General features: G+C 41.6%; 1 protein-coding gene across 3 annotated transcripts; it reads right to left on the bottom strand.

The window, feature by feature from the left end:
* On the bottom strand, positions 1-18,394 carry LOC308705389 (cholesterol 24-hydroxylase-like). 3 transcript variants are annotated; one of them, XM_081390376.1, is made up of 15 exons: positions 18,074-18,394; positions 17,859-17,936; positions 17,228-17,309; positions 17,047-17,120; positions 14,698-14,784; positions 14,480-14,618; positions 14,268-14,381; positions 14,020-14,176; positions 13,101-13,172; positions 12,954-13,026; positions 12,779-12,863; positions 9,037-9,147; positions 1,270-1,358; positions 1,102-1,168; positions 2-1,017 (listed from the first exon to the last, which is right to left on the bottom strand). In XM_081390376.1, the coding sequence occupies exons 1-15, from the start codon at positions 18,205-18,207 to the stop codon at positions 877-879; spliced, it is 1,503 nt and encodes a 500-aa protein (XP_081246502.1). In that variant the 5' UTR covers positions 18,208-18,394; the 3' UTR covers positions 2-876. The 3 variants fall into 3 exon arrangements, with proteins under 3 accessions (XP_081246503.1, XP_081246502.1, XP_081246504.1); XM_081390378.1 differs by lacking the exons at positions 17,859-17,936; positions 18,074-18,394 and adding an exon at positions 17,537-17,594 and having other exon boundaries at positions 5-1,017; XM_081390377.1 differs by lacking the exons at positions 17,047-17,120; positions 17,228-17,309 and having other exon boundaries at positions 1-1,017; positions 18,074-18,388.
* Between the last annotated feature and the right edge of the window lie 8,867 nt (positions 18,395-27,261).

Below are 27,261 nucleotides of genomic sequence, written 5' to 3' on the forward strand. Positions count from 1 at the left end.
AAATCAGATTTTATATTTTTTATTCACTGTGTTTAATCTGTTTGGCAAAGTGGTAGGAAAATATATTATGTAAAGAGACCTTTTTAAAATCTGATAAACAAAATGTTTTAAGATTTTGCTTATAATATAATTTTTAATGAAAAAAGTATTAAATGAGCAAAACAAGCATTTTCACCAGTGGTTTCATAAGTTCCTATTGTGTTTATAAAATGTTCATATTTATATAATCAGTGCTGGGTCGATTATTTACAAATTGTAGTCTGTTACAAATTACATGACAAAAATGTATTACATCGAGAAAAATATATAGCATTACACATTTTAGGTAATGTAATCAAACTACTTTTTGAAACTTTTAGATTACTTTTGACCCAACTCATTTATCACATTGATTTGAATATGATAATCTTGTACCATATTGATATAAAAATACAAACAGAAAGTTTGTTATTAACAAAATGAAGTGCATTAAACATTACATTACATCAGGGTTTCCCAAAATTAGGTTTCTGAAGGAAAAATTAAAGCATTCAAAATAAAACACTAAAAAGACTGAAATACCGCATTTACCTGCAAGTCATGTGGCCATAATTAAATTTGATCAGAGAACCGAGAACATGCAAATCTGTTTTGGAATCTGATTACATAATACAGATTGGATGTAATCAGTTGCTACCCAGCACTGTATATTATCCACATAATGTATTACGAGATGATATAAAACCAAGTCAATTAAAAGTGCAGATAAAGTATCATAGATGAATAGCCTGTTACAAATTCTGTGCTTAGGTTAATGTTTGAATAATACAAGACCATGTTTGCCAAGTAGACACAAGTACACAAGAGTTGACACAAAACAAGTGCCATAAACATGTCCTATGAGCAAGGTTTAATGTTGCAGATCACTCCACTAATGGGCCGTAGAGTTCCAGTGTCTTTAATGCTGAAAGACTGTCCAGGAACCAGACTGAACTCAAATCTCTGAAGCAGTTTGGCAAGCACAACTTTAGCCTCCATCTGAATGTAGAAATACGCTAAGTTGTTATGATCACAGCAAATTTCGCACTTGGAAAACAAATTGCGCAAATGTGTGTTTGTTACCTGTGAGAAGACCTGCCCTAGACAGGTTCGTGGACCAAGTGAAAATGGGTAGTAGCAGTAATAAGGCCTTTCAGACAAGAACACAATTTGATATCAGCAGATTTCATACTATAATGTTTATAACATCCTCATAAAACTTATTTACAGCTTGTCCTCATAATGACTTACTTGGGTGCATTCACATCAAATCTCTCAGGATCATACTTCAACGGATCTTTGAAAAACTTTTCCAGTCTTTGAGAGACATAAGAACTAAACTGTATGGAAAAAGGTCAAAATGGTTCAAAATAGTCATGTATTCAAATACAATTAAACAAGTAAAATTGACGATGCCATTGTTTGAATTTATTGGAATTCTTAAAATAGAATTAAGTCATAATTTACTCACCCTGGTGTTGTTCTAATGCATTATGCTGTTCTTTCTTTTTCAGACCACAAAAGGAGAAATTTAAGAAAAAAAGTCCTGCTCTGCATCATCCACATAATGGCAGTGAAAGCGACCAGCATCAAGCTTTTTAAAAAAAGACGCGAAAATATTACAGAATGATCCCATGCGACGTATCGTATATCCCACGTGAAGGGTTTATTATAGGTTTTGGTAAAAATCCAACCAAAATTTAATGTATTATTTAAAGAAAATCCTGACCTCTGTGCACGACTGCATGTTCATGAGACACTATTAGCTCCACAGTTCACTCTGACTCGCCCAGAAAAAGCACACAAGTTGTGAGAAATCAAGATGGATAAAAATGCAGTATGAAATACAACGCCTAGAAATCTCAATAAAAGTATCAGTGTACTTTCTACACTGAGTTGATGACAGTCAGAAGGACAGTTGACAGATGAGAACGTGATAACTTCTTGTTGCGACGAACATAACGGAAATATTCACCTCAGAGAAGAAGGTACATGGATTGTATTTCATTTCGCATTTTTCCTAGTCTTGATTTCTTACAACTTGGGCCCTATCTTGCACCCAGCGCAACTGACTTTGTACAATGACGCATGTATCATTCCTATTTTGGACCCGACGCACAGCGGACTTTTCCCTCGACAGACGCACGCCGGTAAATTAGGGAATGAACTTGCGCTCCCGGTGTCACAGTGTCTGGTTTGTGTTTCCCCGGGTGTCCACTAGAGGTCTCCTTCCCTTCCTGTCACCATTCACTCTGGAACCGCATTCCCCATAATCCTTTGTCTGTTCTCATCACTCGTGATTGCACTCAGCTGTTCCCCATCACATTGTTAGTGTCTGTGTATAAATACCGTCTGTTTCAGTTCATGTCACGGAGTCATTGTTGAATATCACGCTACACATTGGAGGTCTGTTTCAAGTCTGTTCTTGTTTTGTTTCTTGTTTATTTTGTGTATTTGTTATCAGACTGATTAAAATGGTTTTCGACCTTTGCATGGATGACTACGATTCTGATTACTTTAATTCTGACCTTTGCATGGATGGCAATGAACTGGATTGCCCTGACTATAACATTGCTAAATTTGGATCCACCCACTTCTCTGTATTGTCCCGTGACACCCGGGGGCGGTTCAGCGAAAAGAGGCGTGTTCCAGCGCAAACATTCCCTGGTGCTATTTTGCAGTTCCAGAAAACATTTCCGCCACAGACCAGGAAAAACCTAGTCTAAAGTCTGTGGCGCGTTTTCAGTGGCGTGTTCAGATGCTATTTTAAGGGCGCATGCTTGGCCATAATATAGCGTGTGCACAACGCGCATACACTTTGCTTCTCTCCTCTACACATACACAAGCAGTTGCAATTTTTGCAAACCATACATAATTACAAGGAAAAATATTCCACATGAGGGAAATCATTGTGGTGTCCATGAATATGTGAAAAAATAAGCATAAATCTAGCTTAAACATTTACCAAAATTATTATATGCCTGTTTAACCTAAGCTTATTTGGGTGGGTTTCTCCAGAGACAATTTATATAAGAGACAAGCCACTTCCTCAATCCTCAATACAACTAAATAAGAAAAACCCGTAACGGCAAAGATGGCGGTTGTATGCACATGTCCCGCCCCTCCCGCTGGAAAGCCAATCATCTGCTTTTAAAAGTCAAGCCAGGAAACATTTAAGCCCATCGTCTGGTTCCACTGACGCATGCGCACAGTTGAGGTTTTGCGACAGCGGAGAGAGAGAGAGCCCCGGTCGTGCGCGCGCACTCTCTCTCTCTCTCCTCGGAGCCAGGCGAAAGTGTAAACAAGACTTCACCATCTCCAAATTAAGTGCTTTCTTGCCTTCTCTCCCGCACGCATATTAATCAAAATAAAACGACATTATGGTAAAAGGTCGGAAGACCAAAGTTTCATGTGGAGCATTCGGAGATTTTTTTTTTTCCTGAATTACCGCTGGGTGTGAATTGGGCTAAAATACGTTGCCTTATCTTCTCCGAAATGCGTTCCGCACATTCAGCTGACATAAAATTACTCTCTAAATAAACGAAAAAACCTATCCAGTGATGTAATGTTTTCTGTGTTAACACTAACCTTGTGGGATGTCCATGTCCTAACTGCTGGGATAAACACACAACCGTATGACACGTCCAATTCGCGAACTAATGACTCTTTTGAACCGATTCATGTTAATGAATAGTTAAAACAACTGATCTATATAATACATTGTTATTACTGATAAAGTGCAAACCTGCTTATATTTAAAGGGGTCATATAATGGTACATGCACTTTTACAAGTTGATTGCACTGAAATGTCTGTTGGCAGTGCCTGTGCACAACCATCCTATCATGATAAAAATCCATCCAGTGGTTTTGTTTTAATCTCCTTATGTTTGACCCTCTCTGAAATCAAGCCGTTCGATATTGTGACGTCATAATATCCAACGCCCCTCCCGCGATTGTGATTGACAGCCGTGTTTCAACACAAGCGAGAGCGAGCTGTGACAGCTGTCGTCATAGTAGTCCGCCATTGTTGATATGCTGGAGCAGAATGGCGTCTAAGCGATTGTGGTGTTCAGTTCTTAGATGTAATAAGGAACACAGCAGTCATTTTACTGTTCCGAAATCCGACCCGCTGAAGACGCAGTGGCTGAGTTTTGTTTTTGAAGGAAATATTCCCAACGATCAATCTAAATGCCATTATGTTTGCGCTAATCATTTCTCACCAGACTGCTTTTTAAACGAGTGTCAGTATAAAGCTGGGTTTGCTAAGAGGCTGCTACTGAAAAACGAATCTGTACCAACTATTCGTGTGCCAGCTGCAATTCCAGAAGAAGTAAGTATAACGATTTATTAACATGTATATTAATCTTTGCAAATCGCTTGCACTTTATGATGAATGTGGCTAATGTTTACACTCATTACTGCATCGTAGGGTACATTACGGCATGTTTTCTATGTAACGACGTTCTCAAAACAACTCATAATCCTATACTGTATAATAATGAACAACGCGTTATGGTTAATGTGTTAACGTTATAAAAACTGTGTACAACAAATTATTAGGTATCTTTCAACTACTGCTAGAAACAGTCAACACAGAGATAACGTTACGCAATACGCATCATTGAGAAGCCTAACATTTACAAAAATAGTTTTTCAGCATCAATCTGTCAACGAACTAACCTATACATAAGTAAAGCTAAACACGTAACGTTTGTATCTCACTATTCTACCGTGCCAGTACATACAAAAATAGATCAAAATGACATTACGTTAACCAACCATTCAGAAACATCCTGTCCGAGCCGTAATGGTCGAACTTCTTCGGGGCCGTCATCTTGTTCAGAGTCCGAATCAGGTTCAAATTGGTATGGTTGCAAAGACGTATCCCCAGAAACTCCCGTTGCCATTATTGTTCCAAAATATTACCTCAACTGTTGTCAAGGCAACGGTCCACGTGCGTTGTTTCAGAACGGCCCACAGAACAGAGGGGCGGGGTGAGCAAAGCTCATTATCATTTAAAGACACATGCACTGAAATAGTGTGCTGGAAACAGAGCTGTTTTTGACCAGGTAAAATGAGTGTTTTCTTACAATACTAATGAGAATTTTTAATTAAAGTATATTACAAACTTTTAATTTAGACCCAAAAGAAACATATTAGCTTGTACAAAAATGGCATTATATGACCCCTTTAAATAATGGAGAACAATATTGACATTGATTATTGCACAACACCAGCATTATGGATAGAGACGTAAATTAAATTGGTGTCGTGAACCCTTGCACATGCGTAGTAAAGTATAACCTGTGGGGAAAAAGGCGTTTTAAAACTTATTTTGGGGCAAAGTCATCAAAGTTTTTCAGCGATTTTTATCATATTTTACTGCTGTTTCGATACATGCAGTTTTTATGTCCCGGTGACCAGTGAAAGTGCAGTTCTGACTCTCTGCCCATTCATTTAGATAGGAGCCTGGTCTTGTTAGTCCGAAAGAGCTGCCTGGAGGCGTTGCCAAAATGGCGGCCGAGTGGCACGACTTGCCTAAAAGGACTTTGGTTTCTCCCATCCCCATACAATGTCACTTCTCTGTCTTTTACGGCCCTGACGAGAACGTCGGTCTCCTCGGCTATTAACCGCTCCTGGCGTGCCCCTGGCAAATCTTCCGTTATACAGTAATAGCAATCCGCCATGGAACTGCTCTTAAAGGGAATGTGAGATGACGCTCTGATTGTTTTTTTACATGTTACACCCAAACCACACCTATGAAGTCACACTTCAGACCAACCCATTTTAGATTTGCGTCGGGCTCAAGAGTTATTTTATTCCGCCAGTATAATAGCAACAGCGCCCGAGGTCCGCCCACAAAGTTACTTGCGTTTCGCGTTTGATACTTGCGTTTCAGAGCATTAAAATAGGGCCCCTTGTGTGCTGTTTCTGGGCATGCTGGGGTAAGACCAATGGCAGGATGTTTGGAATTTACGACACATGCCGCATGGGATCATTCTGTGATACTTCTGCATCTTTTAAAAAAACTTGATGCTAGTCGCTATTCAATGCCATTTTATTGATGAACGTGAGCTAGACTTTTTTTTTTACAAATTCTCCTTTTGTGGTCCAAAAGAAAAACAAGGGCATATGGCATTAGAACAACAAATGTGTGAGTACATGAAGGTGAACTAACCCTTTTAAGACCCCCTGTGGTCAAAATCAAACTTTTAATGTTGTTTATATGTCGTGGGCATGTGGTGTTTTTAATATGATTTAAGACAAACCATGTGAAAATTCATAAGTCAGCACCATTGCTGATCCTAGGAGCTATGTTGTCTGGGGCTATATGCCCCTGGTAGGGTCAGGTCCTAGGTGACGGGTCAGACTAAGAGCGGTTTATAAACCCTTTATGATACTAAAAACGAGGACTGTGACGTTGCCCGGCATGGCGCAGCCGGGGCCCCACCCTGGAGCCAGGCCCGGGGTTGGGGCTCGTATGTGAGCGCGTGGTGTCTGGGCCTCCCTCCATGGGGCCTGGCCGGGCTCAGCCTGAAGGAGCGACGTGGGGCCGCCCTCTCGTGGGTTCACCACCTGCAGGAGGGACCGTAAGGGTCCGGTGCAAAGTGGATCCCTCGATGATCGACTTTGTGGTCGTTTCATCCAACCTCTGGCCATAGGCTATGTCTTGGACACTCGGGTTGAAGAGAGGGGTGGAGCTGTCAACTGATCACTACCTGGTGGTGAGTTGGATCCGATGGCAAGGGAGGAAGCTGGACAGACTCGGCAGAACCAAACGTACTGGGAGGGTCTGTTGAGAACGTTTGGCCGAGTCCCCTGTCAGAGAGATCTTCAACTTCCACCTCAGGCGAAGCTTCGACCGGATCCTGAGGGAGTTCTCCACCTCCATTGTCGACATGGACGCTCGGAGCTGTGGCCGTAAGGTCTTAGGTGCCTGTTGAGGCAGCAATCCCCGAACCCGGTGGTGGACACCTGAAGTAAGGAATACCGTCAAGCTGAAGAAGGAGTCCTATCAGGCCTGGCTGGCTTGTGGTACTCCTGAGGCAGCTGACGGGTACCGGAAGGCCAAGCAGACTGCACCCCGGGTGGTTGTGGAGGCAAAAAAATCGGGCCTGGGATGAGTTCGGTGAGGCCATGGATAAGGACTACCGGTTGGCCTCGAAGAGATTCTGGCAAACCGACCGGCGCCTCAGGAATGGGAAGCAGTGCCCTACCAACACTGTTTACAGTGGAGGTGGGCAGCTGTTGACCTAAACTAGGGATGTCGTTGGACGGTGGAAGGAATACTTTGAGGAACTCGTCAATCCCACCGACATGTCTTCCAATGAGGAAGCAGAGGCTGAGGGCTCGGAGGTGGACACGTCCATCACCTAAGCTGAAGTCACCAATGTGGTCAAGAAGCTCCTCGGTGGCAAGGCACCGGGGGTGGATGAGATCCGCCCTGAGTACCTCAAGTCTCTGGATGTTGTGGGGCTGCCTGGCTGACAAGCCTCTGCAACAACGCGTGGCAGTCAGGGACACTACCTTTGGGCTGGCAGACCGGGGTGGTGGTCTCTCTTTTTAAGAAGGGGGGCCGGAGGGTGTGTTCCAACTACAGGGGATCACACTTCTCAGCCTCCCTGGGAAAGTCTATGCCAGGGTACTGGAGAGGAGAATATGGCCGACAGTAGAACCTCAGATTCAGGAGGACCAGTGCGGTTTTCGTCACGGTCGTGGAACACTGTACCAGCTCTTTACCCACTCCAGGGTGCTGGAGGGTTCATGGGAGTTTGCCCAACCAATCCAACATGTGCTTTGTGGATTTAGAGAAGGCATTCGACGTGTCCCTTGCAGCATCCTGTGGAGGGTGCTCTGGGAGTTTGGAGTCCAGGGCCCTTTGCTAAGGGCTGTCCGGCCTGTACGACCGGAGCAGGAGCTTGGTTCGCATTGCCGGCAGCAAGTCACACTTGTTCCTGGTGCATGTTGGACTCTGGTAGGGCTGCCCTTTGTCACAGATTCTGGTCATAATTTTTATGGACAGAACTTCTAGGCACAGCCAGGGGTCAGAGGGTGTCAGGTTTGGGGACCACGCGATTTCGTCTCTGTTTTTTGCGGATAATTTTGTGGTGTTCGCCTCATCAAACCAGGACCTTCAACATTCACTGGGACGGTTTGAAGCCGAGTGTGAAGCAGCTGGGATAAGAATCAGCACCTCCAAATCCGAGGCCATGGTTCTCAGTCGGAAAAGGGTGGCTTGCCCACTTCAGGTTGGTGGAGAGTTCCTGCCTCAAGTGGAGGAGTTCAAGTGTGGGAAGGATGGAACGGGAGATTGACAGACGGATCGGTGCAGCTTCTGCAGTAATGCAGTCGATGCACCGGTCTGTCGTGGTGAAGAAAGAGGTGAGCTGCAAGGCGAAGCTCTTGATTTACTGGTCAATCTACGTTCCTACTCTCACCTATGGTCATGAGCTGTGGGTCTTGACCGAAAGGACAAGATCCCGGATACAGGCGGCCGAAATGAGCTTTCTCCACAGGGTGGCTGGGCGATCCCTTAGAGATAGGATGAGGAGCTCGGAAGACGTCTGGCCTGGGAACGCCTCAGTGTCCCCCCGGAAGAGCTGTAGGAAGTTTCTGGGGAGAGGGAAGTCTGGGCATCTCTGCTTAGACTGCTGCCCCCACGACCCGGCCCCCGATAAGCGGAAGAAGATGATGATGATAGAACTGCGTATACTAAATGAGTCAAGGGTGTAGAGTTACATTCAAGCTATTATAAGGCATGAAGACATTTTTTCAAGGAATTTGAATACAAATTTACATTTGTAATTTTGGTGATCAAAGATGAGTTTTAAGGGATACAATTATTGACTACAGGGGGACTTTAACTAAATATAATATTTCCAAACAATGTTGAAGATTTCTTTCTATCGCCATTCAAGTAGACAGGAGCTGTCCTTGTGTATCTAGAAATAGCTTCCACAGCCAGGTACCACACTGGCCACAGAGTGAAGCATTACTGGGAATCTGGCAATACTCACAGCAATAGAACAGCCGCCTGGGACTTTCAGCCCATCTATAACCATGTCCTCATGCAACCAGCGATTGGTTCCTGGAGCAGTGGGGTACAGTCGCAGTGCTTCCTTCAAGACCTAATACATTGAGTCAACAATACAAAGACCATTCAGAGAAATGGATACAGAACCATTTGTGTTAGTAGCATAAAATACCATCTCTGAAGACCAGGGGTGTCCAATCCTGTTCTTGGAGATCTACCTACCAGCAGAGTTCATTATCTAACCGTGATCCAGTACACCTGTCTGTAATTAACAAGTGCTCCTGAAGATCTCAATTAGCTGGTTCTGTTGTGTTGGATCAGGGTTAGAGCTTTGCAGGAACTTTGCAGGAGGACAGATCTCCAGGAACGATCCGGGTTACTTGACTGTAACCCTGTTCCCTGAAAAACCAGAACATGATGCTGCGCTGCTTAGCGCATTGGGAACGTCTTTAATCGTGACCAGCAGAGAATATTGTGTAAAACACGTCAATAGAATTGACCCGGAAGAAATATAGCTTCGGTCGATGACGTCATTGGCGCGCACCCGCGACATGAGGCTATAAATAGATGTGCCACATATTTTGTCTGAAGAGCAGTCCCGGGACATCTTCAGTACGGCAATGCAGCGCAGCATCTCATTCCACTTTTTCAGGGAACAGGGTTACAGTCAAGTAACCTGGATCGTTCCCTTTCAAAAGCTACAATCTATGCTGCGCTGCTTAGTGCATTGGGAACGAGAATACCCACGCCACCGTGCTTGAAGGTGTCTAGACCCCTTACGGTTGTGTAGGTAAACCCTGAGAATGGTGGGGCATGTGCCTGTTGATCATTTTTCCTGCAGGAAGTCCAGAACTGAAGCAATCTGGCAGTTGACCAGATCTGCATTATGTACAACACACCACCTTTCAAATACACCCCATTTGCTGTCATAACTCTTTCTAGTGGAGGAAGCCCTAGCACTTAGAATGGTCTCAATAACGTCAGGCGAAAGCCCAGTGTCTCTCAATTGGTACCCATCATTGGCCAAACATGAAAGTTCCACAGGTCGGGCCTGGGATGGAATATCGCGCCCTCCACTTGAGACAGAAGGTCCCTCCCTCTCCGGAATCGCCCATGGCGAGCCGTCGAGGAGAGATATTATCTCCGAGAACCATAATCTGTTTGGCCAACACAGCGCTATCAGTAAGAGGCAAGACCCTTGTTGTCGACCTCTGGCTAGAACTCCTGGGAGCAGAGAAACAGGAGGAAACGCATATAGGCGCATTTTGGGCCAGACCAAGGGGGGCTGGGTGACTCAGAGAGAAGTAGAGGGGACATTGTGCTGTCTGATGGGAGGCAAAGAGATCCACCTCCGCTTCGTAAAATCTGTTCCAAATCTGTTTCACTACTTCTGGGTGGAGTTTCCATTCCCCCATAGGTAGTTTTTGTCTAGACAGTAAATCCGCTCCCACATTCAGATGTCCTGGAATGTACACTGCCCTGAGTGACAGGAACTTGTCCAGGGCCCAGAGAAAAATCTGCCTCGCTATTCTGTTCAGATTGCGTGAGCGCAGACCTCCCTGATGATTTATGTAAGAGACTGCCGGTGTGTTGTTCACCCGCACTAGAAGATGACAGCCCCTCAACTGAGGGAGAAAGTATTTCAGGGCCAGAAATACAGCCATTAGCTCGAGGCAGTTGATGTGCTGATGATGAGCTGATGACCCTCCCATTCCCCTTGAGCTGGACGACCACTTAAGACCGCACCCCAGCCCACCAGGGAGGCGTCTGTCGTAAACAGTTTGCGATGACAAGGTGTCCCTAGGGTGGGACCCAAGGCGAGGAACCGGTGTCTGAGCCACAGCGATAGTGTACGAAGCCCACGGCGCGTCACTTTTAATTGCCTTTGAGGATTGGCCCTTGGATGAAATCCCCTGACTTTTAGCCACAACTAAAATGGTCTCAAGTGCAACAGCCCCAGAAGAATCACCCTGGATGCTGAAGCCATGAAACCTAGCATTTTTTGGTTTAGCATTCTGGGAAGGAGAAAGAACGCTTTTCTTGGCGTTGAGTCTCAACACTAGAGAAACTAGATGAGCTAACATGATGTCTCAGCCTTGAAGCGCCATCTCTTGCGATTGTGCTAGTATTAACCAATCGTCGATGTAATTCAAAATGCGAATGCTTTGGAGTCGTAATGGAGCCAGTGCTGCATCCATGTAGTTTATGTCTGTGCGGGTGACAAGGCTAGACCAAATGGAAGAACCTGAAATTGGTACGCTTCGCCCCTGAAAGTGAAAATCGAAAAAGAGTTGTGGCAATATTTCTATGTGAAAATATACATCCTTCAGATCGACCGTGACGAACCAATCGTGATGTTGAATTTGCGACACGACTGTCTTGACAGTAATCTGCTGTAATAGCCCAACTCTCTCTCTGGAAGAGGAACATGTTCTATGGCCTCTTTTCTCAGAAGAGTTTGTAGCTCTTGTAGTTTTTGTACGCGCCCTGTCCCTTCTACCCCCACCAGACTAGGCGCCAGACCATCAGGACTTCCTCTTTCTAATAATAATAGCCCTGAGGTCTGGCTTGGGTGGTTGCTGAGCACAACGAGCCTGTCCCCAATCTTTACCCACAAGAGCCAAAGTTGTTCTGCACGGCTTTGAGGGGAGGGTAGGTCTCTTTATCGTAGATGCCGACCCAGGCGAGAGATAGCTTGCGAGCGTCTCTTCAACCTGTGGCATCTCCGTATACCCCCGCGACTTAGACATCTCATCATGGAGGTCCTCGAAGAAGGGGAGAGACTGATGTCTCTGGTCTCTCCCCCCTGCCACCGGACAGAAACCTATCCTCTAGCTTACTATGTTTGGGGGTCTCTTGTTCGCGTGGCCAGTCAAGCTGCAACCTGGCCACCGCACGAGTAACCACCTCGAGCAATTCTTCGACAGATTTACTTTCGCAAAAGGAACGCTCAGAGGTAGGCTGCTCGAAGTCCGCAGACCCAAGAGATTTATCGTCATCCCCCTCGTGAACTGAAGAAGCACCGGAGCGCGCTTCGGGATCAACGAGAGGGGACGTCTGGATCTGGTGATACAGCAAGCGATAGGGAAGGATCCGTCTCTTGCTCATCATTCAGATCCATGCGGGAGCCCCACGATCGATGGTAATGTGGGTGTGGTTTGGAAATTATTCAGGCGAGCATGCAGCATCTTAACAGTAAATAGTTCACAATGCTCGCACTCGCCATTCTCCAAAACCAAAGCCGCATGCTCCTCCCCCAAACAAACAAAACAGTAATTGTGTGTATCCAAGTCTGAAATATGATGAGAACATGGAGGGACACAAGGCTTACTCTTTTGTTGACATATTTTTTACTTGTATAAACACTTTTATAGACGTTCAGAGAAAATTATAATTTCTGCACACTGCCAGTTGGAAACTAACTCCTCACAAAGATCTGTAGTCAGATATAAAGAGAGAGAGAGAGTTTGACGCACACATGCACAGAATGGCCTCTGAAGACAAAAGACCTGACGATGCACCTGTGGCTCATCCATTTATAGCCTTGTGTCGCGGGTGCGTGCCGATGACGTCATCGACTGAGGCTATATTACCTCCGGGTCAATTCTATTGATGTTACACACAATATTCACAGCTGGTCACGATTAAAGACGTTCCCAATGCGCTGATCAGCAATTGTAGCTTTTGAAAGGGAACAGGATTGGGCATCCCAGCTGTAGACCAACCTGAGACAAGTAAGTGAATTTTCCAAGGTCTTCATATGAAATGTCTCTCTTTGTCCCAAGAACTTCATCCACTTCTGCTTTAGCCCTGGGAATGAAAAGAAATTCAAACTAGAGCATTGTAATAAAAGTCAATGTGGAATAGGTCCATATTTCCAAGAACTTTTTTATTGTTTACCGTTTATATATCTCAGGATGTCTCCCTAATTCCATGATTGCAAACGAGAGTTGATTTGCTGTTGTCTCTTGCCCTGCAAAAGAATCAAGCACTGTTTGTATTGGCAGGGGTTTTTATGAGCAAAAATCAAACAAAGCTGTAACTCACCAGCAATGAAGAAAGTCACGAAATTGTCCAACATCCGCTCATCATCTTTAGCGTTAGTAACATTTTCCTCCTCTGCAGCAAAAATGGAAAGTGTTAAATAGTCAAGTAACTCTACCAGTGTTGTGTTGAATATGTTATTATTAAGGCTATTAACTGATTCAAATTTGGAATGAAATTAATTACATGATATGCTGATTAACCACTTTAATTCCGTGATATACTTCAGACAAAATCGAAGATTTGTGTATACTGCTGTATGATATTCATTTTAATTTATTTGACTTTTTAATTTGTATGTGCAGAATTTTTGTATGTGCAGTATTTTATTAGTTTGATAGTAGAATGTTTGAAAGTTTAGTATGCTAATTGTTATTTATCTGTATATTTTTGTTGAAACAAAAATCCCGCACTGAAAATGGCCCCCACTGTTGATCTATGTAAACATTTTAGATGGACATCGTTAAGTTGCATCTTGCACCATGAAAGCTACGTTTTTAAAACAACGTTTCAAGTTAGAGGACATGCAGTTTAACTTTTTTTTTTTCTTTTTAAATGTGTCCTTTCTGTGATCTTTGGTTAATTTCTATTTGAACTTGAACTGCTCCAATGGCAAATTATTTTCCAATTTTTTACAGATTTAGTAGGTTTAAAATTTACAAATACAGTTTAACTTTTTAAAATGTGTCTGGTTCCTGTATTCTATTCCTTTAGGTTGCATTTTTCACTTTTTGGCGTTGTATTTGAACTTTTTATTTTTTATTGTTCAAATGTTAAATTACTTATCAAATTTTCACACTTGTTAAAGTTTAACTGTGGTATGGTCATTAAATAAGTAATTACAATTAATAAATATGCAGCCCATTTAAAAGTTACCTGTGCAACAAATGGAAGAAGGAAAATACACTTGAGACCCACATACCTGCCGTTTTGAGGATTTGTGTGAGAATGTCTTGGGGTACATCTTCTCCATTTTCTACTGTTGTCTTCCTGTTTTGTATCCATTTTTGTCCTGTTTCACGCAGGAGTTCAGTTGCATCTTTAATTTGCTGTATAATCTTCCAATTCTTGGGAAAAAGCTGAGGTCCCACATTTAAAAAATAAAAACAGATTATATTACATTAACCATACAATTTTATTGTGACATAAGCAACTTGGTTAGATTCTTACTCTGAAAAATGGGTCTCTGATATCCAACACCATGCCTTTTAAACACAGCTCTACTGCATTCTGGAAGGGGCTGTCAGTTTGCTTTAAGAAATTCAAATCAACACCGAAAGCCACCTGTGAATGAAAACATGACTACTAAGTATTGATCAACAGCTGATTTGACTTTCCTTGTATTAGGCTTTCCCTCGGATTAGCAGAAAGCGAAGCGAAACCTTGCAAATGACATCGAGTGTGACACAGTTGACCAGGTCGTGCATGACGGCAGGTGTTTTTGTCTCAGCCATTTCCTCCAGCTTTTCCATTAGGCGCTCCGACATCTCGTTAAAAGTGCCCATCGAGCCTCGTAAGTATCTGACGAATGAGACCACATCAGCTGAGGTGCATCTGTATCACATTTCAGTATACAAGAGATTGTCTGTATTTGACTCACGAGCTGCTAAAGGCAGGATCCATGATGCGACGCTGCCTGTACCAGGTGTCATGGTCCGTAGCCGTAATTAGCCCGTTCCCCAGGAACCTGAGAAGATTGAGTCATGTGACTTATTCAACTGTAAAGTCACCACTGGCAAAGCAAATCCCATAAAATATTCAAATTTGAATATGAATTAAGCCACAGTCACACTATAAAATTTATTCAATACATATTTTTTAAAACATACATTCAACATATAACAAATAATAATAAATACAAAATGTAAAAATAGTCTACAGTCTACTCCACCTCCCCTCAAAATTGCAAATCTGCAGCTTTAAAGTGTGAGTTCTTTGAATACCTTTGGAATAAGCCAAAGGTATTACTGAGCATATACTTTTTCCTCAAATATAATACACTTATGGTATATGGCTTGTATGTTTCGAAGACACTCGTAATGAATTTGTAACTGTAACCACGTATAAAGCACACTTTAATATCACTAATCATGCATGTAATTAGTCCCTACACAGGCATATACTTAAAGTATACTAAGAATACTTGAAGTTGTTCCAATTTAGCACACAAAAGTACACTAAAAAGTTATGCTTTACTACAATTTAATTACAACTAAAATATACTTAATACAAAATGAGTTGTTCCGAAATAGCACATTCAAGTTAATTAATCATTAACACACTTAAAATATACTGAATTAGTCTGGCTGCACGTATACTTCACTTTTTTTTTTCACCAGGGAAAGCATATAGCCGACAGTGTTAGCCAAAAGTGATGTTTGGCCGAGGAAAATTCTTCACACTTTGTTCAAAAATTACTACAAATTGTTAAAGATTTTGTAAACATATTGCGGAGTGGTGCAATGAAACATGCCAAATTGTGCAGCCATAATATTGTCCAAGCTGTCATACAAAGAAATGATGAACACATGCAATAACAAGAAAAACAACAATATATGAATAAATGAATATAGCATTTTGTTCTTCCCTCATATTTAGATGGTTTTATCAAACTTTTATTGTCATTAAAAACAAACACCCCCTCCGGACATCACTTTTTGCCACTACTGTAGATGATATTAAAGCTATCGGACTAAAGATTTTGATTTCATGGGGCCTCTACCATAAAAACTTCTGGATGATAGTAGTAATGTGCCTTAGTGTAGCACACTGCTATTACAGTTTTTCTCAGTCGCTTTGGTGCATTTCTCACATCACTATTTACATTTGCACAACAGTTAGTTCAACCTCCACAACATTTAGTCATTTGTGCACATCATAGTAGCAGTTTCTCATTCCTCCCAACAAATTGCAAATGCTTTTGGACATGCATCAATTGCTTTCATACAACTCTCTGCTGTTTTATAACATTATCATTTGCTTATGTCATGTCAGTCAAAATTAACTATACTTGTGAATGCTGAATAGTCATTCCATATAAAACTAATAGTCCTCATTTCATTGCTTGAGTCATTACATACAAAAATGTTGAACTAGTTGTCAAAATCTGTCATTTAAAAAAAAAAAAAAATCCTGAAAAAGTCTCCTTAATTGAACAATTTGCAATTGAGCAAGAGATGATATTCGCTGTGATGTAGATTAAATTATGTGACCAGACAGAGAGGAACGTCTGGATGTGCATGAATGATTACAGTCCTATGTATGTTGTATGTTCAGTTCCAATACAGTATATTGGCCTACTGCAATATTGTGTACAGTTGTGCACAGCTCTACCCAAAGGGAGTTTATGTTTGTTGTAAATAAGGGTGTATTTTTTTCTTTTGCACAATGCTGTGAACAAATTAGAATTGCAAAGAGCATATGCAGTAAAAATGTGAAACATACATATATTCAGTGTCTTGTACTCAGTTACCTCATAAATACAGTAATGTGTAACTTTACTGTATTTTTCAAATGGCTGTGCAAATAGTATTTAGTGCTGTATTGAGCATTTTCAGGTAGTGTCACCAAGATCTGACTTTTTTGCATTGGAAAACATTTACAGAGTAAACTGTCGTAATGAAAACATGACTAAGCCATTTGACTATCTTGTTCATAAACAATGGTGTCAGGACTTTTTATTTTGTTGACACTGACACTTTTATTGACATGAATACTTGCTTTTGAGGAATGGGCTATCCATTTTGAGCAAGTGACACGCTTTTGCAGGTCATCAACTAGGTTTTGCAGTTTGTACTAATTGTTTTGAGAACTGCATTAACTGTTGTGCAAATGTAAATAGTGTTATGAGAAATGCACCAAAGCGACTGAGAAAAACTGTAATGTAGAGATATTGACACTAGACTTCACCTAGCAATGCTATGACATATCCAGAAAAAATGAAACATACCTTTTTCCAAACAAGTTAAAGAGGCGTTTGTAGACAAAAGGATCTTTGATATACTTAGGTGACATCATGATTGTCTACAATAACAGGGCAGAGATTTTTTATTTTATTATTAGATTTTGTGGCTTCTGATACAATTTTTTATTTTCTTTTTTAATAAAGAAATAAAATATATAATATTTACCTTTGTAGCCTCAGGACAATAAACCATGATCATGACAGAATGAAAACTGTACATCTTGTAGACAGGGCCATATTTCTCTGCCCTTAAAAACAAGAACATGGTCACATTGGCGAGAACGCTTTACCAAATTTCCCCTAGAAGATTAATAAACACTATATCCATATATCTATTTATTTAGCTGAAGTGAGGAAATAGCTGCTATTCAGTGAAACAACTGTGTTTTTATTATAGTTTAGTAAATGTATATTGATGAAGTGGGAAGCATAAAACTGTAGGCTATTATTTTCCAGCAGTTTCTCAGAAGCTTACATGCTAGAAGATGGCTTAATATTTCTCTATATATCAATAACGTTCAGAAGTGTTCTTCTGAAAAAATATATTGAATTACATTAAATCATTTGACTTTTTAGAGTACAAATATTAAATCACACACACACACACACACACACACACACACACACACACAGAGAGAGAGAGAGAGAGAGAGAGAGAGAGAGATATGCAATGTCACTACCAATGTGATATTACGTAACAATTGGCACGTTTTGTAGATGCAAGGTCAAAACAACAAGATATTACTCTGGCAAAAATTTGCAAATAATCTGTGTTTATACAAGAGTTTTGTTCTTACCACTGAAGAAAAAGGTCGTGCACAAGACTTTTCGATTGCATTGCTCTTCTTAAAGATAGTACATGCCCCAGCAGAAAACTGTCAGAACATCAGTTTTCATGTTAATTCATATCAGCTTTGATCATATACTGAAAAAATACTGACTTACTGCAATACCGTTATATAGTTGTATCAAACACATTTATATAGAGAACACATTCATAAAGTTTTCTTACTTATCTCTTGGAGGTCCAGGTATATGATCATATTTCTGATGAACATGTCTTACATACAGACAATATGCAATAAATGCACTGAAAACAGCAGCGAGCAGGTAAAACATCACAAAGGAGACCCATTCTGAGATCATGATGGCTCAGTAACGTTACAGTAGCTCAGTGTATAATGTGCGTCTGCCTTTCTTATACTGTCTATGGCGTCTGTCTATGGGCGTCTGCCTTGGCTACCTACAAATGATTTAATTTCCGGGTCTCTGGAACTTGTTCTGAACGGTTGTTGATCATAGAGGGCAGTACTAGCCTTCTTCCAATGGGGTCATTAATGAACTTTCTGACCCCTTTTCAGTTGGTAAACATGGTGACGTTTTTTTTTAGGGCGGAGCTTAGATGATGGCAGAATGATCCTCTGGCCGCTTCACTAACATTAGTTTGCCAGTTTTGTTAGCTTGTTTTTTAACAATGACTGGGGAAAATCCGATTTTATCTTAATGTGCAAGGTCACTCATTGTCCAGGACCGCGATTGTTATTTGCAAAAGGTAATTTTAACGGACATCCCAGATTGGCTGACCCGGCATACACGCTCATTAAATGGATGGATGATCTATTCTATAGCTAACTGTTAAAGAGCAACTTGCAGGTAAAAAAAAAATCTAAATGAATATATAACCGTGTATGAAAATACCATATGAAAAGATAATGCAGGATTTAAAATGTTTTAAAACGACATAATGACACCAATTTAGTAGATAAAGTGAGCGTTTCTTTGACTGCTCGTACAAGCCGCTTTTTTTTCAACATCGCGTCATTTTACGTCACACGAGGGAGACGTGTGCTGTGCTCTGCCGCAGCTCAGTGCAGAGTAGGTTGGTATTCAGTAAGAGCGGTCGTGAGACAGTGTGTTTTCAGTAGTTTTTGTATTTCAATTTATCATCGTCATGGTAAATGTATGTGTTTGTGGAGCTTGCAAAAACTCCAGCCTGTCAGGACATCGAGTCCACCGGTTTCCTAACAGGAAAAAGGACGGTGCTATCTTTTGTGCCTGGGTGCGGGTTGTGCAGGTGAAGAGACGGGATTTCTCTTCCGCGTCGGCTTCGGAAAACGCGGTCGTGTGTAGCGTTCACTTCAGATCGGATGATTATCGTCCCGGCGATATGAAGGAGTTCAACATGGGATACCGAAGTAAGAACCGGGTGAGACTCAGAGCTGGTGCGGTTCCTTCAGTGTACGCATCTTCGGGTTCTCCCGCTGGATGTAGGCGCGAGCACAACATCAACTGGCAAACGCAATGTAAGCGGAACGAAACTGAGCTAACAGTTACTCGTTATTGTGTTTGTGTGGACCGTTTATCAGTTTGGACCAGTGCAGCGCGAGCCTGATCAAGCAACACTAGCCTAACTGCGAGGTAAATAAAGAGTTCGCCACTGAAGTAATAACATCGCTGCGAGATCTAGTGAGAAATATTCACATTTCTCCGTTATTAACGAATCAAACAGCGCTGACGTGAAAACCAGGAATAAACATTGTGCAATGAATGAACGAACTATCCAGTGTCCACAGATCAGCAACATTCACCATGGCTTTACTGTAGTAACACTAACTGCAACCATGGAAGTTTGGCATTTTCCACTAAGGCCCAGTATGCATCCATCTCCCTGCAACACTGACTTTCCTCAGCTGTAAACATTGCCTCGCATTTCCCACACAAGCACCTATGGAACAAAAAATGTATCATGAATAAATATCTCTCTGTCTCTCCATGAGAAACTGCCAAGTTATATCACGTAACGTTAGTCTGGGCGGATATTAATGAGCATGACAAACGCCTGATCAAAGCTTAGTTTCTGTTATTGTAAGTTCCAATATGTTCTGTCTAACATTAATCCTGGCCTGTCCCTGCTCTCTTGGCAGCCTAGCAGGCTCATAATTGTATGGCTGTGGTCCGTAAACAATTTCCTCAGCGTCCGAAATGTCATTGCAATCCATATTTCCCTGTTGTGTGAATCGACCGCTCTCCCTCGTGCTACGTCACGACTCTCGCCCGTCACGCCCATTTTCAGATGCGGAAGTAAAATTTTCTCACAAAAACGACTCCAGAAGCCACTGTAGCATATTTATATTTTTTTTTTAAAGAAAATCTAGTTCCTACATTATTTTTCTATACATTGACTTGTTGGGTATTCTAACCTGCAAGTTGCTCTTTAAGTGTAATCTAAATGGTCACAAGACTTGTGTGGTAGCCTACGATGCCTAGCCAGCGCCAAGGCCAGACAGAAGACGACAATGTAAAGAGTGACATTACGGTGCAATTTTAATGATGTGAATATTTTCTAGAAATAAAAATTCCAGATAGGCCTACAGCATTTTTAACTTTGTATTTCATTACACTTACCAGGTTCTTCAAAAAGTCTAGTCAAAATCAATGTATGTATACAATCATAGATGATTCACAAATAATCACAATAATTTAAAAAACATTATGCGATAAAATTTCAAATTAGAGCCTGTACTGTACTCCGTCGATTCTTGCACCCAACAACACAAAAAAGTCTTCTCACGTTGCTAGGAAACCGTTGCTTAGTGTTGCTGTTGTCGCTTCCTTTTATCCATCATTTTCATAGAGGTCGCAAAGACTCGCGATGAGTTCAAAACGGCAAAAAAAAAAAAAAAAAAAAAAAAAAAAAAAACTCTATTCATTGCACAATGATGAATAACACTGCCTATTTCTCGAGTTGAATAATTAACAAGTTTTGTTGGAAATTGAAAATATTCACTAACTGTTACTCGCACAAACGTGCGCTTTTATGTCTTTTATTTTCACAGATAATCAAAGCACTTCAAATTAAAATAAAGATGGTGATTGATTGTTAATGCTGAATTTGGATTTTCATGTATTAACAGCCAGTATATCTGCTTGAATCATGCAGCGTTGTAGCCTACATGATGTTTACCATATATAATTCGGTAACACTTTACAATTGTTAGATGATAAATTTTGTAGACAAACTTTAAGTTGTCTTGAAAAAGCCTAACAAGAAAGTTTGAAGTAGTTTTAAAAGCTTGAAGTTTGACGTAGCCTACACACAAAAAAAAAAACTATTTGAAATATGTAAACAATAAAGTACAATACTAGTAGCCTACAGTGCAGCAGATTAATGGCATATTTCAAGAGAATCGTTGAAAAGCAAATTGGTATAAAAGCATGAAATTTGGCACAGATACTCTCTAAGGGCCACTTTTTGGGAAAAAGGCGTTGGCCACCCAAAAATTCAAAATGGCGGCCATTTTTTCAAGATGGCCACTATTTCTGTCAAATGCTCATTATGTCAATTGTTCAAACAGTGATCATGTAGGCATAACATTTTGTGAAAATACTCTCTTCAGAATGTTTTTTTGGAAAACGGTGCTTGTCCCTCAAAAATTCAAGATGGCTACCATTTTTCAAGATGGCCGCCATTTCTCTTGAATCCTTACATCTTTTTTTCAAATGGTGATGCTATCATGAAATTTGGTACAAATATTCTTCAAGGAACATTATCATGGAAAAAGGTGTGTGCCGCTCAAATTCAAGATGGTGACCATTTTCAAGATGGATTAGAGTGAACGTCATTACACAACCAGGGCACACTGGTGACTTCACTGCTGTGGAACTCAGCATGGGGTTCAGTGTCAGCTGATCTAGTTTTACTTACACTGTAGTTCTTGACTAGTAGTAATAGTATAGCTAAGTTTAGTGTCCCAAATGCTGCCTAACAGCCCCTCATCAATTAGCTAGTAATATACGTAGTTAGAGAGCCAAAGAGCCACTTCTTTGGCTCTCAACGAAGGCGGTCGCATTTTCTTCCCCTCCTCTCCCTTACCTCCCCTGCTTTGCTCCTCTCGTCTCGTCTACTCTACTGTCTTGTACTTTGAGAGACTCTCTCTGCACTGCTCTCCAAACTAAGAAATTATGGATTTGATCAACTGGTCTCTCAACGCAATTGACACCATCTTCTCGACGAGAAGCTTGTGTTCGGGGTAACCTGACTGCCCTGCCGGAACGTTCGCAGATGGCTACACGATGGACGCATGGGAGAGGTGGCGGGTCGTGTGTCTGGCGGCTCTTTCTGTGGAGGACATTGAAGATATCTACCTATTCGGAACCATGATAATAGGTCTTCTACTCAATGGATTAGGCATTGCCCTGATTTATCGAGGAATTAAGAAGACGGTGACAGCTGTCCAAAGTCCCACAGGGCTGCCCATCATGATTGAAGCAGTGGGCAGAGCTGTCAGCACTCAGACTGTGACTATGAACCACAATATGGATAACATCATGGAGAAGCTCACAGCTTTGCAAAGACAAATGGATCGTTTCGGAGACCAAAATGGACCAGGAGAATAGCCGTGTAAATTGGAATGCGGCTACTCGCCCCAAGACCAAACAATCCCAATCTTATCTGCTTTCGGCCCCCCTCAACCAGCACTGGCCTTGGCCGAGGCTGCTGTTGGAACAACAACTCCCCCGGAAGAGCACTGCAGTGAGACGCTCTTGCGTTCCTTCCCCCACTCCCACACTGATTGTTGACTCTGTCTGGGACATGATCAAGGTTGTCTCCATGGCAATTGCTGTGTATCGCTATGACAATCCTGCGGACTGAGGCACTTAGATTATGATGCCAGGAGTAGCGACTCTCCAGGCCTACACATACATGAACTCTTACATATAGACAGATATGCAATCACCCCCCCACCCCCCATCCCTCGCCTTCAACGCTTTGTATCCCCCGTCTGACAGGCGGGTCTGTGACCAGCACCGAGAATGGCTGCAGGACCGGATGGCTGCTTGCCTTTGCTGGGTTACCTCCATCCCCCACTCCCCTCCCCTGTTGCAAGTCTTGTGTGTTCATGTTGTAGAGTGTACTGATATGTGCTAATGTTGCTGAGGTGTTTTTTTACTGTTCCCAAACTGTACTCCTTACAGGAGCATAGTCTGGGGGTTGCCTTTTTTTTCTCCTCACCTTTCCTCATGTTATGCTGTATTTTGTTCCTCAATCCTCTGTCTTCCTGTCCTGTCTACCCCCTTGTCATATTGTATGTATGTTTGTATGGACAGGTTGATGGCTAATTTTGCTGGTACTTGTGACTAAGTGACAATTAAGGCTACTACACACTACAGTTAGATAGCCGAACCTGAATTGACAGGTTGTGCCAGCGCGGGAGAGCCGAGCCAAGGGTAAGCGGGGCAATACATGACTTGTTCATGTATGCTTACCTGGAAGGTGTACAGATCACATGGGACTTAAATGGCACTGGATGTATCCCATACCTGAATGTTTACTATGTCTATGATTGAGGTGGTAAAAGGATAACCCCTCGGCCTTAATCAGACAACAAACCCCCAAAATGGCAAATGAAAATCCCATGTCAGCCAAGAGGCCAACTGATTGGATGAAATGTTGTCTTTGTCAGACAGACACAAAGGAACCCCTCCAATCACCACCTACCCATCATGTTTCTCAACATGATGGCTTTAAAATGATTGCCACCAACATTCCACTCTTTCACAAGATGAACAAAATGCCAATGACCCTGGAACGACTGGATGAAGGTGGGGGTATAGAAGCTACTTTGAGAAGGAACCAAGTGAAGTATCACTACAATTGTCGACTTCGGTTCAACAACACAAAGTTACTTCATGCCCAGATGCAACAATCCGATGCTCAATGTAGTGAGACTGATGAAGGCCAAACAAAGCATCGCAGAACCATGATGCAGAAAAGTCTAGATGATAAGGTTTGCTTTCTTTGTGATAACATATCTCCTGAATCTGACCTACGTCAGGTAATGACACTGCAACTGAATGACAGACTACATGAATGTGCACAAACACTGAATGATGCTTCATTATTGTCTCAACTAAGTGGTGCTGATGCCATTGCACAGGATTTGAAATACCATCATTTGTGTCTCATTCATCTTTACAACAGAGAGTCACAGAGTGAAATGATTCAACCAGCCATCTTTCCTATGGCTCTTTCTGAACTGGTCACCTATATTGTTGAAACCAGTCTCAATTCTGATGGTCCTTCCGCCTTCCGTCTCGCAGATACAGTGGCGAGAACAAGTATTTGATACACTGCTGATTTTGCAGGTTTTCCCACTTACAAAGCATGTAGAAGTCTGTCATTTTTATCATAGGTACTCTTCAACTGTGAGTGACGGAATCTAAAACAAAAATCCAGAAAATCACATTGTATGATTTTTAAGTAATTAATTTGCATTTTATTGCAAGACATAAGTATTTGATACATCAGAAAAGCAGAACTTAATATTTGGTACAGAAACCTTTGTTTGCAATTACAGAGATCATACTTTTCCTGTAGTTCTTGACCAGGTTTGCACACACTGCTGCAGGGATTTTGGCACACTCCTCCATACAGACCTTCTCCAGATCCTTCAGGTTTTGGGGCTGTCGCTGGGCAATACGGACTTTCAGCTCCCTCCAAAGATTTTCTATTGGGTTCATGTCTGGAGACTGGCTAGGTCACTCCAGGACCTTGAGATGCTTCTTACGGAGCCACTCCTTAGTTGCCCTGGCTGTGTGTTTCGGGTCGTTGTCATGCTGGAAGACCCAGCCACGACCCATCTTCAATGCTCTTACTGAGGGAAGGAGGTTGTAGGCCAAGATCTCGCGATACATGGCCCCATCCATCCTCCCCTCAATACGGTGCAGTCGTCCTGTCCCCTTTGCAGAAAAGCATCCCCAAAGAATGATGTTTCCACCTCCATGCTTCACGGTTGGGATGGTGTTCTTGGGGTTGTACTCATTCTTCTTCTTCCTCCAAACACGGCGAGTGGAGTTTAGACCAAAAAGCTCTATTTTTGTCTCATCAGACCACATGACCTTCTCCCATTCCTCCTCTGGATCATCCAGATGGTCATTGGCAAACTTCAGATGGGCCTGGACATGCGCTGGCTTGAGCAGGGGGACCTTGTGTGCGCTGCAGGATTTTAATCCATGATGGCGTAGTGTGTTACTAATGGTTTTCTTTGAGACTGTGGTCCCAGCTCTCTTCAGGTCATTGACCAGGTCCTGCTGTGTAGTTCTGGGCTGATCCCTCACCTTCATCATGATCATTGATGCCCCACGAGGTGAGATCTTGCGTGGTGCCCCAGACCGAGGGAGATTGAACGTCATCTTGAACTTCTTCCATTTTCTAATAATTGCAACAACAGTTGTTGCCTTCTCACCAAGCTGCTTACCTATTGTCCTGTAGCCCATCCCAGCCTTTTTACAGACCTCTACATGCTGTAAGTAGGAAAACCTTCAAAATCAGCTGTGTATCAAATACTTGTTCTCCCCACTGTATGTGCAACCTGTACCAGCAGCGTATCCTTTTTCTAACAGTGGCACTTCCTCTCTGTGGACTACACCTTGCCGTGGTGGAGAGGCTTGTGTACTCCAGTGAACCTGAGACCTATGCCGGTGGGGATTTTATATTCCTGGCAAGTTTAACTAAGCTGGACAGGTCAAAGGAGAGGAGGCAGACAAAGCAGACATTATGACTATTTGACAGAAATGGTGGCCATCTTGAAAATGGTGGCCATCCTGAATTTTTGAGTGGCACATACCTTTTTTCAAAAGAGTGTTCCTTGAAGAGTATTTCTGCATAATTTTATGCTTGCATCACCATTTGAATACTTGAAATAATTAATATTCGACAGGAACGGTGGCCATCTTTAAAAATGGCAGCCATCTTGAATTTTTGAGGGACAAGCATCTTTTTCTATTAACATGTCCTTTAGAGAGTATTTGTATCATATTTTATGCTTGGATCACTGTTTGAATAATTGATATAATAAGCATTGAATAGCAATGGGGGCCATTTTGAATTTTTGAGTGGCCAACGCCTTTTTCCAAAATAGTGGCCCTTAGAGAGTATCTGTGCCAAATTTCATGCTTCTATACCAAAGTGAACGATTTTTTTACTAATCTGCTGCACTGGTAGGCTATGTGCAGTATAAAGTACAGAACATCTTTCTTTCTTTCTTTCTTTCTTTTATTGCTTTAAACATAAATGGTATATTAAGCCAATTAAGCAAAAACCTGTCAACAAAGGTCTGCAAAAAAAAAAGGTCTGCAAAAAAAACCTGGTATAACGCTTGGCATTCTGTCCCCTTCACTTTTGAAATGATGGCTACGCCTTTAACCAATGATATCTATGTGGCTACGCCCCTGGGTGAGAAGCCAGCTCGTCGGCTAATACAGAAGCCAAAGTCTCATCATGTGTTTAGTGCAAATTGAATTTCCACAAATTAAAATGTATCCCCTGCAATATATTGATTTTGAGACGTCAACCCATTAATAGTACTAAATTACATTACATTTATTTTACATTAATCAGACACTTCCTGCAGTTAATTTATGAAGTTATTCACTAAAATAACTTTTGGTTTGTTCTGTTACCGATAGTGACTCTGTGTGACTTGTTTAATTGATTAAACTTTGATGGATTAAACAAGTCACACAGGGACAGCCTGGGAAACCAAAGAACCATGCACACAAATCTGTTATTTAATAGTGCAGGTTTAATTTTAGATTCATCATGTTTTAGTGCACTTTCCCAGGCTGTAAATGGAGAGTTGCAGGTGAATCAGGTGCCTCGTTCAGCCTTTAAAAAGCGGACAGAGGTGAAGTAGTGAAAAATTAATTCAGTGAATGTCACTGGTTCCACTTGAATCTGGGAAAAGCATTTACGCTCATCCATCCAGAGATGCTTCGGGGTCATCTTTTTTGAAAAGAACCACATTAAATACAGCCAGTGAATGAGAACTTCAAACCTACTACAACTATCTGAAATATTAATATTATATTTACAAAAAAAAGGCTTTATTGTTGGGGTGAATTTAATTTGGAAAATTGTTCATAAAAAAAAAAATAATAATTCATCCTGGCCATCACAAGAATAACATTTTTAAAATACATTATAATAGAAAAAAATATATTTAAAATTGTAATAATAATTCACAATATTACTTATTTTTACTGTGTTTTTGATCAAATTCAGCCTTGGTGAGCAGAAGAGACTTTTCAAAAACATTAAAGAAAATCTTTTGAACAGTAGAGTATAAGAAACAGAAATAGTGATCCTTTTCTGCTTTTCACATGAATATTTTGAGGGCAAATCCAGACTGATGAGAGAGA

Source organism: Scardinius erythrophthalmus (genome assembly GCF_964197995.2).
Source record: "Scardinius erythrophthalmus genome assembly, chromosome: 17".
Classification (NCBI taxonomy): Eukaryota; Metazoa; Chordata; class Actinopteri; order Cypriniformes; family Leuciscidae; genus Scardinius; species Scardinius erythrophthalmus.